Genomic DNA, 18644 nt, shown 5'->3' with positions numbered 1-18644 from the left:
GATGTTTCCGGCAAAGAAAGACCAACCATCAATTTTTTGAATGAATTTCCCGCTCAAAAGGCACCATGCAACCCATACCTTCCGGTGATCTCATTACTCTTCAGATACCTCTTAAATTTCATCACTATTTTGAAATGCTCTTCATTCTGATGTAAACAACCTTAATTTGTAGTATCTTCCCTTCCTTCTCATTTTTTATAATTTCATTCGACAAGAAATATCACTAGTAAACTTTAAAGCTTTTATCACAGTTATTAATAATGCAAGTCCAAAACGAAACAACTGCAAATCACAGAGAATTTGCATATTACATATCGATTCTTTTTTCATATCACCAACACTAATAGAAATGTATCTTTTAAGTCTGTTTAATATTTCCCATTTGCTTCTGCATTTCATAGGCATTTTCTAGCTGTATAAAACGAGTTAGCAGCAATGGTAATGGTACTGTCGATAAATGAAATAATGAATGTGAATCAATAATCCAATATAATGGAGCAAAATCTAAGACCTGAAATTGCCAATTAAATAAAATCTTGAACAAAATGAAATGAGATATTCGACTATTGGATTTCTTTGACCATTTCGGTACTACAGAAAGAATCACTGCGACTACAGAAGTTGAGTTTTTCATAGTTAAGTTATACAACATTTCCATTTATCAAGTCTATACTCTATGCTATGTAATTAGTTATCTGTAGTACAATCTCCTAATAAAGGAAAACGCATTTGATAGATTTGCCACACATAGCATAATTTAATAATGATGTGAAGCTTCCTAATGCAATATTTGAATGAAAATATTTAATGCTTAGATTGCTTCGTATTTCTTTCTACATTAATTCCAAAATTACGAAGGAAAACATATTTTCAGCAACTGAGATGATTAAGTTTTTTTATAAATGAAATCAGAAATTAAAAGTGCCATGCCTCCAACAGAACTGATAACAGGCCCCAGGTGACCACTACAGCTAAATATGGTAACGATCGTCTGCTCGAATGATCCCTAGACTTCCACTGCTTTGCTAACCATATATAGTAAATAATCGCCGTAAGGAGCGAACACGCAATACACATTTTCATATTGTAACCGTAGTCGAAGTATATCTATAATATATGATACTTCTCAAATGAAAATTTCCAAAGAGAATCTTCATATTCCAAGTGAAAGACAATCACTTGAATAATCAATCGATAGAACTACCTTAACTATGTATTTTTAAGATAAAATTTATCAAAAAGATTTTAAAAACATTTTGAAAGGGAAGAATTACTAACCGTAAGACTATATATATGATTTGTATACAGGTATAGAAAGATGATGAACAAAAGGAACCACCTAAAATTGAAATAAATTGCGACACTTCTCGACCCTAAAACAGCGGCGAACAAAGATGATCATTTTCGTTCACTATATTAGTTTCATTTAAATTGACAAATATAACTGGATAATTGGTAACAAAAAAAGTAATCGCTTACAAAATCCTTCCTTGGTGACAATTTTGAAATGATCTAATAGTAAATGAAATGCTAGTAAAAAGTGCAAATACAATAAATGCACATGCAGCGAAGTAGTCTAAATATTCAGTTAACCAAAAGTCGGCCCAATGGAAAATAGCTGAACATGTCCTGAAAGAGAATTTGATATTATCAAGAAATGTATGAAAGAGCTTAATCTAGACAATGCTCTGATGTTACTTAAAAAACATTTGTTAAGACACTGCTTGGAAATCAAAACTCATGAGAGGAAGTACAATATCAAGGTAGTAGCTCTCTTTAAAGAAGCAAGTGCCGTCCTAGTTCAATTCTTAAAAAATGAGTCTTTTTCGGTGAGGCTAACCAACTGATAAATCTTTCAACTTTCAATGTTCTTTAATCCGTTTTCAAACGTAAAAAGCATCTGTTTACCACATTACAATTCCAATTATTGAATAAGTAGCCCAAATAATTTTTAGACGAGCTGAATTGTAAAGACGTTTAACTGCACGATACATTGATAATGTCGTGAGTAAATTCAATATTGAAAATATGACGGAAGCAAATTCCTGGAAACACAGTGTAGTTTCGGAAAATGAAAGAACTATAAGTTCAAGAAAAGGATTCAAATGAAGAAAAGCAGTAGAAGTAAGAAAGAGAAAGATGTGAAGGAAAGAAAAGAGGAAAAACGACGAATATTCCTCGATAAGGTCAAATGAATCAAGAAAGATTAACCTGAACTGGAACAGGCGCAATGAATGGTAGCCAAATAGCTGAGAATGGCCATTTACCATAAAATTGTGGCACAGAAAGATGTAAAACATCGTTAAAATATTTCACAGTTTTCCATGTACAACTGTAACGACATCTGCAACTGACTTGTAAATTTTTAAAAATACAGCAGTAATCAAAAAAGTTCTTATAAAAACACTGTTCAAACAATGTTAGAATGCTATGTAATTCCGGGAAGCATGAAAGATACCTCGTAAGTTAAGCAGGAAAAGCACTAATCAAAAAAACAAATCTAACCTTCCTGTCAATACATCACCGCATAATTTATACTTACCTGAAACACTCGCCAAATATCCAACCAATTTCATCATATTTCCGTGGGCAGCCATGTTTCAATATACATGATTCCACACACGTCCGAAAGATCTGATGCCTATCGCCAGCTGATCCATCCGTTGGTTTTACCAATAATGTCAATGCAAATAGGCCACTTGTAGTTGCTACTACATCCATATATTTTCTTTCATGTATATGTTTGCAAGTTTTTTTCTCGTCTGCTTTAACCACTTTTTTTTTGTATGAGGTGATCGCATAACGTATCATGATAACGTTACAATAACGTCCGTATTATCAATATTTATTATTAATACCTACGACGTGTATAGCAAAACATATTTGAACAATCCCAAAACATATTTGAACAAAGAAATGTCTCCCCATCATGACTTACAATGGCCAAAAACGAGTATTTTTAATAAGTCGAGACATGTTTTCACAAAGGCATAACGTTACAGGCAAAGTTGCATCTTATGACTTCCCTTAATTTTGTGTATATTTGTGTGTTTATGGCCTGAATTCGAGCTTTCTGATCAATATTTCTAAGTTACGTGTAAACCAAGATAACTTTTCAAAGAAATGAAATTTAGAAATTTATTCCTTTACTCCTTTTTCAAACACAATCAATATAAAATTATAATGACAAAAGTAAGGGAAACAAACATTACAGCAAATTATTATTATTTTTTCTTCTATTCAACCGACTTTGCATCATTTTATCTATTTCACCACCACCCTTGATTCATCGGCATATTTCCATTAATATTTTAAAAAACTGAAAGTAACAACTACTCGTACACTATCCCTATCTGCCCAGAAACAAAGTTTAAGCCCTAATATTAATTTTCATTTGTTGAAAACAATTCTATAGTTGATAAGTTCCGATCCTAAATAATAATTAGAATATACATCCTAAAATAACTAACAGAAATATATTAAGGCAACTAGTACATTCAGGTACAAATTAAAATGACTATAATTTAGCATTTTACAAGGACGAAAGAGCACAATCTGTTTTTTTACCCTATCTAAAATTAGGCCAAAATATATCCTCAATGAGAGCATGCGAGTATAATCTCTGCAAAAAAAGTCTTCGATTCAAAACAAACATGGAAGCCTTTTTTTGCAAAATATTCTGACGTTCACATTTTCAGAACGTCAGAACTGTCACGTATACACTAAGAGATCAACTCTTGTTCAAGTTTACATTAATCTTCACTGCTCATAACAGCGAGAAGTGCCAAATATAAAAAAGAAAAACCCGAGCAGTGTAAATATGAAGTCATAATAACTCTTACAGCATTTGTAACTTAGACGGACAAATCGACGTTCCTTAGCAAAGGAAGAAAGCCCGTGAACTAACAGAATGATGTATCATATTTCTAGTAAGAACAGAAATCTTGTAAATAGCGATTTCGACCTAATTCTTCTCCAAATAGATGGTAATGGTGAGACACATAAGTAGTATTTCGATAAACAAATCCTTAAATTTCATTCGACTGAAAGCGATGTTATAGGCGAGGAAAAATTTTTATAAATAGATTTGACTGGGAAAAGTCTTTGCACTACCGATAAAGGATATAATAAATATAGTACTAAAAAGCGCTATGTACATGTTCTGGATCAGTAATGCCAACAGTAAGAAGGTAGAACAGCGAGGGTAATGGTACAAGAAGTATTGCAAACAAGGATGAAAGTGTTCCACTAGCTGTTACACGATCCAGAGTTAACGTTAAGATGGAGAAGCCAAAAAGAGCCATATGAATGATAAGGATAAAGAGATTACGCGGTTTGTGTATCATTTCGCAGTATAGTTTATATATCGACTTTTCTCGTTCAAGTGCCATATGGAGTGCATTCAAACCCAGGCTGCATACCAACGCTACATAACCAAAGCTATAGTAGAGTAGACCTGCCTGTAACACATTCACTACATTATCTGGTTAAGGTGTTAACACAGAACACATACGAATTAAGCTCATGAAAATCGAAAGAATAAAGAGTAAGAATTACTCAATCCGGATATCTCCTGAATTAAGAATTACTCAATCCGGATATCTCCTGAATTATGAAGTAAAAAGAATCGAAAAGATTAGAACAAAAGGTTTGGAACGGAGGATTTGCTGTGATGAAAACTGGGCTATTATATCGCGGATGACCAAAACCAAGCTTTAAAAAAATTGAAAGTCGAAAACTTACAAAAAGTGAATGAAAGAGGGCTATAAGTGGGATAGTAAAAAGTGTAGCATAGTACGGGTCAGTGGAGATACAGCTATTTCTGAATACTGTTAAATAAAGTATTGAGCGAAAAATAATCAAACACATCAAACAGAATGCCAAATAAATGAAAGGCAATGAATATCTGAAACGATCAGATTAATAACACCAGGCGTAGAATCTTATAAAACAAACATAGGAACTCGTAAACTCTAGATTCAGACTGGCGTATTCCGGTTGAGTGACCGGACCGAATCATCCTGCAGGAACCACTAATACAAAAAAGAAAAAAAGAAAAACACCAGTTTGGATCATGTCATTAAAACCACCGGATAACTTATTTTTATTGAACTAAGCAACTACTTTTTAAAATTTTCTTTTGAAAGAATAAAAACCTAATAATAATGAAATAGATATTACTTGAGCCGACAGAATCACTTCAAAACGATAAGCTTTGATCAAAAAAAAAAAAAAACTCACAGTGGAAAGACTATTTCCTGTGTACATCGCAAAATATGGGTGTGATTAACGATAGGATTGTAAAATACCGGATACCAATCGCGTAGCGAATTCTTAGTGCAACCGTAAAGAATCGGAGTACCACGTGGTGGCATCAGAAGAAGAGACAATAGGGCGGATAAGGCGCACTCCAACAAGCAACATAAATGCTGCAGAAATAAGTGCTGCCATGCACTAAAGATTGAGATTTTTTTTTAGTCTCAAAAAATGCTTTATAATATTATTCGCTTCTGACTTACTGAAAAATCAAACAAAAGATAAATGCTAAGTGCGTTAAACCTGAAAGAGTCATACAGATATGAAATATGTCCACAAATAATAAGTCAATCATGTCCAATCTGCCACAGAATGAGATATTAAAATTTAGGCTTTGCAATCCTATAATGTACAAGTAACTTGTGGCAATAAGCCTGTAATCAAATTTACGATAACTGAAAGAAGGTTAAGTGCTATAGTTGAGTTATGTTATTAACAATCTACTATTTTTTGTTTCAGAAATAATGTTAATGATATACAACCTCAAGATAATATCAGTAAAATACTGAAAATATGGAACTGATTAAATCATCAGACTTTGGAACGCTTAAAAGCATAAATAAAATATAAATGAAATCTATTCATGTATAGGAATATCGATAGCTCATGTTTAGCGCAATCAAAGATCGCTTCCCCTCACTATATGATCAGAATGAGAAACGAGGCCATATCATTTGTTTCTAAGGAATAATACATGAAATGCGTAAAGTACTGAATCTGTTGAAGACAATATCTGGTATTACTAAGACCGTACATTAAAAAATTGGATATTTTGTTACTTATTACTTTTGTATCATCGAAACTGCATATATTGTTTAGTTTAATGATGAGGGTCTGGATAGATCATGTGCTTTTCTTTTAGAGGAGGTTTCATTTATTGTAATTTTTTGTTATATCCCTTCCAAAAAAAATCATTGGATCAAGTTTTCACTTCCTACCTCGATTAATCAGTAATAAGAAAAAGGAACTTGTGATAAATCAGTTGAATTATACAAAATAGCACAGTTCACCTTTTCGGAGCAGCATACAACTGGACGAAGAACGAATTCAACAACAAGGGAACCAGAGCAATGAAAAGGAGATAAAGCCAATCATAAAGAGGTAAGAGATCATCACATGAAGAGCATAAGAACTTCTCGACACTTCGATGACCCCAGCTACAAGCCTGTAAGCATTTTAGCCATCTTAGATAATCTGTTCTATAAAGAGAGTTATAAACTATAACGTAATCCTCCTTTAAATTATCATTACCATTCTTGCATTGACAGCGATAAAGTGGAAATATAAAATGAGTACAACGCATTATATCCTATTACTGCTTGTCAGTTATAGCTTTCATCAATAAGCAAATAAATATTTAAATAAAATTCGGAGTAAAACAACGAAAATCCATTTCGATGAAATTCCAACTAAGCAGACCTGACAACTGGAATAAGTAACATTCCCAGATGACGAAGTGGTTGCCTGACGACCACAAAAGCCGGGGCAACTATTGACGGCAGCTAATCGTGACACCCCCGAGCCATCATCTACCATCTTATGTCATCCTGAAAATTGCAGTAATATACAGTAAATCAGTCGTTCTTATGGAACTTGAGACAAGCCATATGAGAGTTTGACGAAATTAATAGTCAGGGAAGGGAATTCTTCGTTCAGACTCGTACATGCGCAATGATCGATTAGGCATTTAACAAGTATCAATAGACCTGACTTGTACGGAAACATGTGACTTAGAATCCAGCTAACCTGGTTGTACGTTGTCATGAATCGCTGTGCTAGCAATACTTCGACAAACCCCCTCTACCATGCATCCCACAGAACCACAAACCGCGCCAAGCAACACTCCCGACCCTTTACCCGGATTTCAAGCAACATTCTATCGCCTCATCCTTTAAGTGAATCCTTCACTGCATTTTTGGCGGCCCAATGTGAAAACGTCGCGTCTACATTTCAGCACAGCAGTGAAACTTTAAACGCAAATTTATTACAGCATTAATCAGCGAACACAAGCAGTAGTATCACATTCACATGCAAACAAAGTTTTATAATAACAATCCAACTAGAATGAGGAGCACGGCTACATTACGTCAATGAGAGTTCTGTTTCGAACCATCAAAAGTTATGCCTGAAATTATCGAGAGTTTAACTCTGATGGAGGACTAATTCAGAACATGGATTTTAACAATAACTAAATAATGGACGGTATTTGGGTATGTTCAAAATAAAAGCATTGTCAAAGTATGACATTGAAATGATGAAAATGGAAACAACTGCATTTGATTATTCCAAATTTCGAGACATTGGAATAAAGAGATGACAGGAATGAGAACTTCCAATCTTCACAACAGCTTTGCTGTCGGTTATAAAGAACACCTATTTTCTGCCTTATCAAGTTGAAAAAAATCTATTATATTCTTCTATCACAAAATTTTTACGAAATCCGTCCACAAAATCTATTGTAAAATCAATGAAGCAGAGTAGAAGAAACAAAGAAGTTATTTAAATATCCAAAAAAAAGCAGAAAGCAAAAAGAACAACCTTTCGAATCCACAATGTTTGGGTATCCGTAGAGGATTTCTAAATCATTGCTTCATTCGTTTATTTTGTTGTCGTAGATGCAGGGAACTTTCTGAAGCTTTATCTGAACCCCTTCTTAAATCGTTCCAAATAAGGATTGTCGCTTTATCAGCTATTTCTGAACGTCCCAGCTCTTCCAACTCTAAGTCACCCTTAAAAAAGGAACTCTTAGAAGAATTCTGATATGTAAAATTTAGCGGTATCAATCCTTTACTCTCTGAATCATATTTTCCTTGAAACTGAATAATTTTCGCCAGAGCGGTTATCATTTGATTTTATTAAACGAATAAGAACTATAGAATGAGTTGTAAGGGAGATTCTGAATCCTACTAGCATTAAGAAGATTCTGAACAACAGTTCAAAACTACCAAATGTTGACACCATACTTTAAATACTTTAAAGTCGAGAACAAGTAGCTCTCTTAGAAGGTGTGAAATGTAAATTTGTAAACCCCAACTGGTACCGTTTCAGTGTACACGTCGGGTAAAGCAGATGGTCTCTTCGTCTCGTCCATCGGGAAAGTGCAGCTTAAGTTAGAGAGTGCGAAAAAACCAAAAAAGGCTTGCATCGTCCAATAAAGAGTAATTCCCATCAGGCACGTGAAATATGTAAATGTGATAATCAGTAAAGAAGAAATTATTGGATATTTGTGAAGGAAGATACGTAATAAACCGAGACGAATCTTGATCGAGAGTTTTCCTGATTCTACCTAAAATGAAATATAATTCCAATACCCAAAAACATATTTCAAATCCACTATCCTTTTAATTTTCGCAACTTCATTCAAAAATACCTCGACAAAACGATTCTCAAGTTGCACATAAAGTAGTGCAATGTTTGTTAGATCACTGGCAACTAAGCGATTCGTGAACGAGACTTCTAACTGGCGATCATTAAATATAGTTAGCAGTCCAAAGAGATATGCAGGAAAGAACAGTGTCCGACATGCCTGAAAGAAATTACAGATTACGGTATAACGGTTCTAATTACTAGTTCCTGTAATATCTGAAAATTTTGCAGTCTTAGATGCCCACCTTAGTGGTAGTAATACGCTGATCTTGTCTACCTATGTTTGAACCAATGTAACGCTACGAACTGAATTTAACATTTAACATCGCAGGAATGCGAATATAAAAGCATTAATGCATATCGTCGATTTATGTCAAACAATGGTACTTTTTCTAGAAGAAATGCCCTTTCAAACTAAAACGTATTTCCTCGAAGATGAAGTTGTGTTTAAAGGAGTTGTTGAGAATCAGACATGAAATGCACATATTAGTGCGGGAAATAAATCTAAGAGACGACTTATTTTTCATAACAGCCTATTTCTATTGGCAAATATGACTTCCAAGAATTCGAGAGAGAGAGGGATTACACTGATTTTTCAGGTAGAACAAGTACTCTCAAAAACAAATAATATTCGCTTCAGACAACTTTTATATTTAGGATTAATGCAATGTAGACATCAGTTTGCACTCATCCTGCTAACTGATCAATAACCTTCATCGGAGAAACAGATTCTAATTTGATTCCTAACTGGACGTCTGGAAAGATATCTTTTTTTCCGAATGACTTTTCGTGATGTAAAAAGTTATCTATCTTTATATGTATTTAGTTTGATGTGGGAATCAACTGTATGAGCAATACCAAATACATTCAATAATTAAGTGACTAAGCGATTAATGAAAAATGAACAGATTCTAATCTTCTTCAAAACCACTAAAGTTGTAGCTGCACAGTACTTGATTAATAATGATAATCGCAAATTTTTTTAAAGTGGAGTAGTTGGATGGGGAAATCTGATTTTTAAATTTTATTTAACAAATGACGAACCAAATTCCACCACCACTGAGCTATGCGATATATCACACCATGATGTATATTCGCAAAACATGACCTCCGAAATGTTCTTTTTATATTCAATTGGTCAACAAACTCAACAACAGCTTGAAAAACGCCAACATTTGAGATGATCGTTGATTCTGATAGGACAATTTCAATGCTAACTTCATAATTATCTCCTGGTGATAATTTTGGATTTTCCTGCAGATGGTAAAATGGAATTATTTCAATTTTAGCTACTACCTTCTCTCTGACTGCTGAATGATGAAAAACGACGAGCTTTTCCATCAATGAGTTTAGCTTTTCTTCCGATAGCTATTTTTCCTGAGATGTTAAAAAAAATGGCTTACCAATGAGAAATCTACCACAGCAGTGGGGAAAGAGCAAATGCCAGCAAGTTGTTCGCGACATGTCTCAAAATTGAAATGTAGTGGTATCGTGTATTCCACGAACGAAGGAAGAAGAACCTGTCTGAAAGATTAACACAAATTAAAATCAATTAAGCTTGATAAGATTAAAATAATAATAATATAAAAAACATAAAAGTAACACAAATCCTAATACATCATTAAAAAAACTGCATTCCGATATTACAAAAAGTTAAAAATAGGAAAAACATTAAATAAGACAAAAGTAAAACAAAAAATGAGCAAAAATAATGACTGCAGTAGAAAATATACAGAGCCGGAAAGAAATCTATAAAAGAAACAAATACATTACAAAACAAACTTTTAGCAGGTATCAATTCAAAAAACTCGAAAAGTACTAAATAAAAAGTGAAAAAACAGCCACCAAATTCCAATAGAATGGAATTTTAGTGTTGAAAACTAAAAGCTTAAGTTAATCTACACCTGCAGTAACTCACTGTGATAAGCACAACGGACCCCACGACATCTATAAGAAGTATTTATTGAAATAACTGCTTCAGTACAGTGCTTCGCCAGTACAAGAATCAGCAAATGAAGAACATTTACAGCATATGCCGGACTGTGACAGTATGAAAATATACAGAAAACAAAAAACATAGACCAACACCAAATAAATGAAATAAATCCAATAAAAGTTATAATAAATACGAAGGAAGAGACTATTCAAAATACAAAACAAGAGGATTTATATTCTTCATGAATACTGATGCGGGAAAAAAAATTTGTCGTGATGAAAAAAGGTAATCAAATAAAAAATTTCGTTTATAAAATACATTATAACAAAAAGTAATTACATGGGAACCCACAAAGAATTCCATACATGACCACCAAATTGAAATAAAATAGGAAGGTAATAAATATCATGAAAAATCACATTCATATCAGTAACACTTGAAATATACCTTTGAATCCACAAAGACAAATAAAAATATAAAAAGTACAGTTCAACATCATAAAAACTGAATTTTTTGATCAGAACTGAAAAAGCGTTTAGTCAGTTAGCATTGAGAGTAGAAAGCGTTTAGTCGCTTTCGGATTAACATTTATAACAGTGGCACTAAAGTAAATACGAGTATCAATATCTACATTTTTCCCTTTTCAAAGTACTTGACTAAATGATTGAAGACAATGCAAATGTTTCTTAAACTGCTCATAATGCCTAGCTGTAATGTAAATAGTAACCTGAGAAGGAAGGGTGAAGCAACAGATATGATAAAAGCGCCAAAAAATTGGAATATCACGATAATAATGTGATAAAATGTAAATCTGTCACGTATCCATGAACCGACCCTTTCCACCGGAAACATTCATCTATTCCTGCAATTGTAGCCAGATAATACGCTTTTAGTGATCTAATTACCGTGTCAGATGATAGGATCAGAAAGACTTGAAAATGACCTCAAAGCATCAAAATCGTTGTACCAATTTCCCTGGGGAATTATATTGTATGAAAAACTATATGTTTCTCTGGCATCCTATTCCAGTCTACCACCAATAATTATAATAAAAATAATAGTAATGATAAATCCGGTGAGTAAAATTATTGGAAGGGCCAGAATTCTGTAGCATTAGATACTCAACAATAATAATTGATAGTAAGCACAACAACTGTTAGTATTAATTAAAATAATAACAATAACAATAGTAGTAATGATAATAATAAATAATAATGAAGGCACTCTTTCCACTGTCACGTACACTAACTTAAACTTCCACTTGAAGTTAGTACTGAAACAGAAGAAAGTGACAGTTAGCTTCCTATGCGACATTCTTATTTAGTATTATTAGTAAGCTAGTAGACAAGGCGCTTTGCATGATTTATTTATTGAGAGGCAAACTGACTGAAGAGATCGAAAAGAATGTAACAGAAGGACTTACTACGGGCCGAATTGATACTGACCAATGCATGAAACAATCTCAACTGATATTTACAGAAATACAATGGCATGCAAAAGAATTATAGAACTTTAGGATTAAATGGAAGTCAAAAAGCTTTACGAGCGTGAACATTGCAAATTCTTGGAAATGGAAATTTTACGGATAAAAGTAAATGATTGCAACAGAAATGAGACTGCTAGAAGTGATAGGATTAGAAAGAAGACAAAATCAAGGAAGATGATCCCGTAAACTCTCGGTAGAGGAACGCATCAACATCAATCAACTGACCATCATTCATCCGAATCCCTGTCCACACCGGTTAGGAACATTGTGCAAATTCCCTGTTTCACAAATCTTATAGTGGAGGAAAGTTATGATAAGGTTGTTGGAGGAACAGATGGGTTTACCCTGACATATATCTTAAAAAGCGCAAGATACTTATTTCAATGGATACTTTGATGTTTGATTTATTGATTGATTGATTGACATTGATCTCATCCGTTTTTTTCTATGATCTTTGGAAAAAATTTGCTTATTTTTTTTAAAAATTAACTTTTTCTTCAAGATAAAATTTGATTAAATTATAGCGAATTTTGCTATTTAAATAATAAATTTAGTTTTCGGCATCAGTTTGTTATTTGATCATTTAAGCATTCCTTGCTATCATTAAACCACCGTTCAGTGGATTGGAATTCAGTCGTCGTCAAAAGATTATCAAAAATTTTTGAAAATTGAAAAGGGAAAAGTTAGGCGAAGAAATGGTAGAATTTGATGGTGGTCAATCGTTGTCGTCTTCGGTGTCAAAAACTATTGAAAATCAAAATCGTTTACCGCAAATTGATGATATTGTAAAATCGTCCAATCGTACCTATCATTTGATTGCTGTTTTAGGTGAGGGTGGATATGGAAAGGTATTTCATGCGATACAAAATGGCAAGTGAGTCATTAAAGGTCAAAATTAGTATTTTTCATGCTTCTCAAATTTCTCATTATAATCAATCAAATATTACAATATATATTTGAGCATAAGCTTTTTAAGTTCATAATTTTTTTTTTTTCTAAGCTGAATTTTTCATATTCATTCATTAATTTACAGTTTAGTTAGCACTAATTACCTGTTAGGAATAATTTTTTCTTGTTAGATTTCGAATATTTTTGTTATTGAAATATCGGATGCAACGCGTGTACGTTTGCGTATTTTGCTCAGATTAAAGTAATAGCATACATTACATTGCAATCATTTCTATTTTTAGAAGTTATGCATTGAAGGCAGAGAAGTATAGAAGTTCGATGCTTCATATTGAAATTGCCGTATTGAAGACAGCATTGAAAAGAGGAGCTGAGCATATCTGTGAATTGCATGATTATGTTGGTTTTTAAATTGTTGAATTTAAAACAAGGGAAATTGATTTTAACACTTTGTTATTATTTGTTTGTTTTTTTTTTCTGCTTCATTTTGGTCATTTGTTTTATTTATATTTTATTTATTACATGGTTCTTCTGTTTTGTCTATAATTATTCGTTTTGAATTGTCTAGGCCTCGTGGTTATTTATTTTTTGGTAATGGTCAGGTTTACAATTCTGTATTAACTATGCATGGTGTTTTAATAATTTTTGTTGTTATGCCTATTCTTTTTATTTACTGGAAATGGTAGGAGGAATGTATTAGTATGATAAAATGAAACAATTTTAAAATTTCAAAGATAATTTTTTGGAAGAGCAGCAAGTTATGGGTTTACTTTTGTTGTACATGAAAGATATTTTGAATAGAATGACTTTAAAATAATAATGATTACTGAATAGAGTAGAATTTGAAGCTTTAATGAAAATATTATTAGAATTGAGAATAGACTTTTTCATGTCATTTTCTGATAATAATCAACATTTTCATCTTCAGGGTGCAGTGAAACCAGACTTCGTCTTTATGGTAGTAACACTTTTGGGTAAGGACTTGTATAAATTACGTAACGAGCAACCCGACCGACATTTTTCAATCAGTTCTGCAGTTCGTGTTGGTATACATACTTGCAAGGCTATCGAAGAATTGCACAGGTAAATGAATCATGCGCAAAAGCCATATGTGATAAATCAAAATATGATGCTTTATTTAAACATTTTAAAATGTATTTTCTTCCCAATGTCAAAAACCTTGCATGGAGCTTCCAACTTATGTTGTAAGCTATAGTTTGTTTTTTTTTTTCTATTAATTCTGGAATGTTACCCAGTTAAGATACTATCGTCTAAGAAATAAAGTCTAAAATCTATTTTTGGAAACCAGCAATTATCTTGAGTGCATTTTAAAGCATTTTTCCTTTATCATTTCCGGTTTAAAATTCTCTTAATTTTTCGACATTAGCCAAACTTGAAATTAAAAAATCCAGCAGGTAAGCAACAATGCTTCTTTACGAATTAAATGCATGCCTATTAATACTTTCGCAACTTTTCTTCAGTTGCGCATTTCTTTCACGAGATATCAAACCTGGAAATTATGCGGTTGGATTGGAAATAAATAAACAACACAAAAGATTTTTCTTATTCGATTTTGGATTGGCACGAAGATATCTTGATAAAGTACAATTTGATCACATTGAACTTTGCTCATAAAGAACACATTTATAGGAATGATGTAATAAAATTAATTCAGACTTCACTAAATATAGCTTGACGTTGGTTAAAAATCTTATGCAACTAAAATTTCCTAATCATAAACAAAAACTGTTTTATTGTATCTGATGTGATCTTTTTGTTTGATTCTTTTCTGATTCTAATTCTATTTTTTATGACAAGAGATTTTATAACTTTTCAGTAAATTTTTAGTCAACAAAGCAGTTTACTTACAGAATGGAAAGCATCAGAAATCGAGAGGTGAAGTTGGTTGGCGCGGTACCACGCGATATGGCTCATTGAAAGCGCATCAAAAACAAGATTTAGGAAGACGGGATGATCTGGAATCTTGGTTTTACTGTTTGGTAGAAATTACTTGCGGTATGTTACCGTGGCGACATGTTGCTGGTTAGACTTTTGCTTGATTGCATTTCTGAGTCTAGATGATGGCTGAAGTATCAGGAGATGTATTATGCTATGTATTTGCTCATCGTGCAGGGTAGAATGTATTCATTCCATGGTACCTATTTCTTTACACTAATCTCCAAATCTCAAAATTCCTGCTCAATCTGATAAGTTGCAAATGAACTTTTTTATGAAATAATGAACAGCGAGGTTGCACAAGCCTTTCACAAAATGTTTATAACATAAAAAAATCACGTAACGCTTAAGATGGTCGAGAAAGCAGATTAGATAAGGAATTCGCTTAAGATGGTCGAGAAATGAGATTAGATAAGGAATTATGACTATTATTCTGTTCACTTTGGTTTCTATAAATTGCCGAAAGGAGGAAAGTTCGGGAGGAATAGGTTTCATTCTACAAACAAAAAAAAAGACTTCTATTTTTGAATGACTTCTGTCGTCGATTTTCTTCAGTCGTGACAAAAACTGAGGGTTCTTTCTGCTTCTTTAGTTGGTAGTACCTCAAACTTGGGTAATTAAACCTTTTATTACGAGAAAATTTATTAATACAACAATGAACTTGCAAATATGACACTGACACAACAAATTAATAACGAATACACAAGAACAAAAAAGACAAACCACGCCCGATACCTTATATCCAACCGACCTCAATGAAACACATTTGAAAAAAATGGATTAGTGCTCAGGACACTCCGCTTCTTCGACTGGGAGGGTCCTTGTACCGTTTTATGATTACAAGAATTAACATCCTCATGGAGCATCCATTGGTGTTCGGTTTTGTTAGAGTAAATGTAGGACGATATGAGCATATAAAACAAAGATGTCTGGCTTTCAAAAAAAAGGGGGATTATTGTCCCTTTGTTTCTACTCGCGATATCAGCGACAACTTCTTTGAGAAATGATTTGTAGGAATACCCTGATGAAAGCGAATAATTGGTCGAAAATCGAACTTATGAGATATGGGATAAGTAAAGATGTCTGTGAATGTTACCTGTGACTGATTAACATTTACGCTATAAATGCGCTATTTTCAATTGAAATTAACTATTATTCGTGGAAATTTTGAAGTTAATTTTAGAAGCAAAAGGGAAATTTTAAAGGAACCATGGGAAGGATGAGAAATAGTATGAATGAATGGAAAGAGAAAGGGGAGAGAGAAACCGATCGTCTAATTGAAATAAATTCAAAATTATGATGTTTTAGATCGTAATATTGCATATCAAGGTAAAGTGAAAGCGCGAAAGGAAGGACGAAAAGAATTCTTAGCAAACTGTCCGAAACAATATGACTTTATTATGGCACTTATTGATCGCTTGAGTTTTGCGGATCAACCGAATTACAATGATATATACAAGCTTCTGGATCAGGTTTCCTTTGATGCTTTCAAGTGATTGATTATCTCATTGCTAATTATAAGGAATTCTTCACTTAACATCAAGACAATTTCGAAATAACATTGAAGAGTACTGCTTTTTTTGGTACCTGTTGCGTAGGCTATTATGCTTTAGTTTAGTTTTGTTGTACCTTTTATGATAACGAGCAGGAAGTTTTGGTTGTTATTATCGAATGTAATAGTAATGGAGAGAGTTATTTTTGCAATCAACTATTTAAATGAAACCAACTTCTGAAATTTATACCCGGAGAATACACAGGTAAGGGAAGAACACAGTGTGCTGATGGACGCGTTGTATGATTGGGAGGAAGAGGAGACGACAACCCCGCAACAAATGGAAGGTGGGCAAGTAACAGAATAGAGTGAAAAAAATCTTCCAAACAAACTTAAATAATAGAAATTGAAGTTTATGTACAAATTTTGAACGTTCTTGTGAATGGTTAATACGAATAATAACGTGCTTTTGTTGGTTTAAAATTAGGTGGTATTTCTCACGGCTTTTTTACAATGTCATTTTTTAACGCACGTTTGACAGACTTGAAGTTTTTGACAGTATCACTGTAACATTATTTTCTCTACTTGACAACTAAAGTTGACGCAATGGGCATTCAAAATGTGGCATTGAATTTTCGCGGTGACGAAAACTCTTTCTTGTGAAGCATTCACAATCAATTACAATCCTTCCGTTTAATTTTTTTTTTTTTCGACATACGCTTATGATTGCCTGTAAGTTAATATGATGCATATCAGCCTTTTGACCTTTCCAATTCGGAAAGAATCAATATCTTTACTTTTCTATCACGTCATCATCCGTGTTAGGTTTTACGTTTACTTTTAAACACTATTGCATTAAGTTATTACTTCATCAATGCTACCCATCTTCCTCGTTAATTAACTCATTTTGCATTTCCTTTGGGAAAACCTTTAAATTAGTCTGATCAGTCCAACGCACAATAAATTAGCTATAGTTATTTTTTACAGGCGAAAATTTCTTATTACTTACACCACTCCTTGTTTTCTCAACAGCGCAACTATCGTATGTCTGGAGAAAGTTCTCTTAATCTTATTCTCTTAATTTGTTTTTTTAATGTTCCCTTACTTATTATCACCTCAGTTTTCTCCTCTTGGCATATGTCAGTTTTGCGGCTGCCAAGGCAATATTGAAACGAATTTATTTGCTTTAACTAAATGGGAAAGATAATAATTTGTGTGAAAAAAAAAAGTTGCCAAAGACTAATACCTAATTATTACAAGAAACTGTGTTGAGTGTTCTTTTAATCATGAATTGCTTTAATGATTGCAATACTTCTTTGCGCCATACGTTTTGAATTGAGCCGAAAAAGCTACCAAATAATCTGAACAACCATTTTAGAATTTGCTAGAAAAGTTAGACAGACATTGTGACACGAACGAAACTTTTGATTTGTCATTTATTTGCGGCGCTACGGGTTAGATGTCGTTGCTGGTTTGTTTTTTCTATGAATAAAATTTTGATAGAGCGTAATTTTACATTTCGTTAGGAGATTGGATAATAGAATAGGCTGACGATAGTCTCGATTAGTTTGATAAATACGCAATATCGTCTGTTCACTTTGCTCGAATCTAACAACAGAGAGTCTTATCATACTTCAACAAGCCAATAATATGCTTGATTAGCCAAGATCTAAGCTAAAAAAATATTTTCCAGGCTTAACAAGTATTTTACCGGTTCATGTTGCATGCCATGTTTCGATGTTGAAATCATTATTGCTTTCCTTTAAATTGATTCCGTTTCAGAGACGACTATGGGTATCAATACTGATGCACAAAATTGCTGTAACAAATATTGTTACTATGATTAGCTGGTGATGATATTTAATTTAATATGGACAAGAATCCGGCACCCGTGGTACTGGTTCACATTCATTAGTTGGCTCTCCGGTTATGATCAGAAACTAAATCATTACTGCAATATATGCGAAAAGTTAACAAGTGAACAGTATGATCGACCGTATATTAAAGATTTCGTTGGCTTGAACAAATTTGTTTGATCATAAAAATATCTATGAATATGTCGAATGGATGCAGAAATAATTGTTTTGCTTGTTTAAGCTCCGATATTACAATATTATTCATACATATAGACATTATTTTTTCACTCTTTGAATTATTTTCAAATTAGCTTTGTCATTTTTTTTTTT

The 18644-nt window shown here is 33.0% G+C and overlaps 4 protein-coding genes across 4 annotated transcripts; 1 reads left to right on the top strand and 3 right to left on the bottom strand.

The window, feature by feature from the left end:
- Nucleotides 1–238: 238 nt before the first annotated feature.
- LOAG_02384 (hypothetical protein) lies at nucleotides 239–2793 on the bottom strand. Its single transcript, XM_003137922.2, has 7 exons — nucleotides 2543–2793; nucleotides 2212–2344; nucleotides 1909–2045; nucleotides 1480–1629; nucleotides 1279–1339; nucleotides 931–1107; nucleotides 239–511 (listed from the first exon to the last, which is right to left on the bottom strand). Exons 1-7 carry the CDS (start codon nucleotides 2719–2721, stop codon nucleotides 359–361), a joined length of 990 nt encoding a protein of 329 aa, XP_003137970.1. The 5' UTR covers nucleotides 2722–2793; the 3' UTR covers nucleotides 239–358.
- Nucleotides 2794–3538: 745 nt separating this feature from the next.
- On the bottom strand, nucleotides 3539–6852 carry LOAG_02383 (hypothetical protein; the record flags this gene model as incomplete). Its single annotated transcript, XM_003137921.2, has 5 exons — nucleotides 3539–4460; nucleotides 4744–4906; nucleotides 5242–5454; nucleotides 6327–6481; nucleotides 6736–6852. 5 exons carry the CDS (start codon nucleotides 6850–6852, stop codon nucleotides 4140–4142), a joined length of 969 nt encoding a protein of 322 aa, XP_003137969.1. The 3' UTR covers nucleotides 3539–4139.
- Nucleotides 6853–7224: 372 nt separating this feature from the next.
- Nucleotides 7225–11488, bottom strand: LOAG_02382 (hypothetical protein). Its single transcript, XM_020445994.1, has 7 exons — nucleotides 11346–11488; nucleotides 10086–10206; nucleotides 9727–9936; nucleotides 8687–8842; nucleotides 8357–8602; nucleotides 7855–8045; nucleotides 7225–7441 (listed from the first exon to the last, which is right to left on the bottom strand). The coding sequence occupies exons 1-6, from the start codon at nucleotides 11468–11470 to the stop codon at nucleotides 7899–7901; spliced, it is 1005 nt and encodes a 334-aa protein (XP_020303612.1). The 5' UTR covers nucleotides 11471–11488; the 3' UTR covers nucleotides 7225–7441; nucleotides 7855–7898.
- Nucleotides 11489–12799: 1311 nt separating this feature from the next.
- Nucleotides 12800–16825, top strand: LOAG_02381 (CK1/WORM6 protein kinase; the record flags this gene model as incomplete). Its single annotated transcript, XM_003137919.1, has 7 exons — nucleotides 12800–12978; nucleotides 13295–13409; nucleotides 13939–14093; nucleotides 14492–14612; nucleotides 14882–15053; nucleotides 16275–16438; nucleotides 16724–16825. 7 exons carry the CDS (start codon nucleotides 12800–12802, stop codon nucleotides 16823–16825), a joined length of 1008 nt encoding a protein of 335 aa, XP_003137967.1.
- Nucleotides 16826–18644: the final 1819 nt, after the last annotated feature.

Source organism: Loa loa (assembly GCF_000183805.2).
Source record: "Loa loa unplaced genomic scaffold supercont3.108, whole genome shotgun sequence".
Lineage (NCBI taxonomy): Eukaryota > Metazoa > Nematoda > Chromadorea > Rhabditida > Onchocercidae > Loa > Loa loa.
The sequence above is the reverse complement of the archived record's forward strand: the minus strand, read 5'-3'. Positions and strand labels throughout refer to the sequence as shown.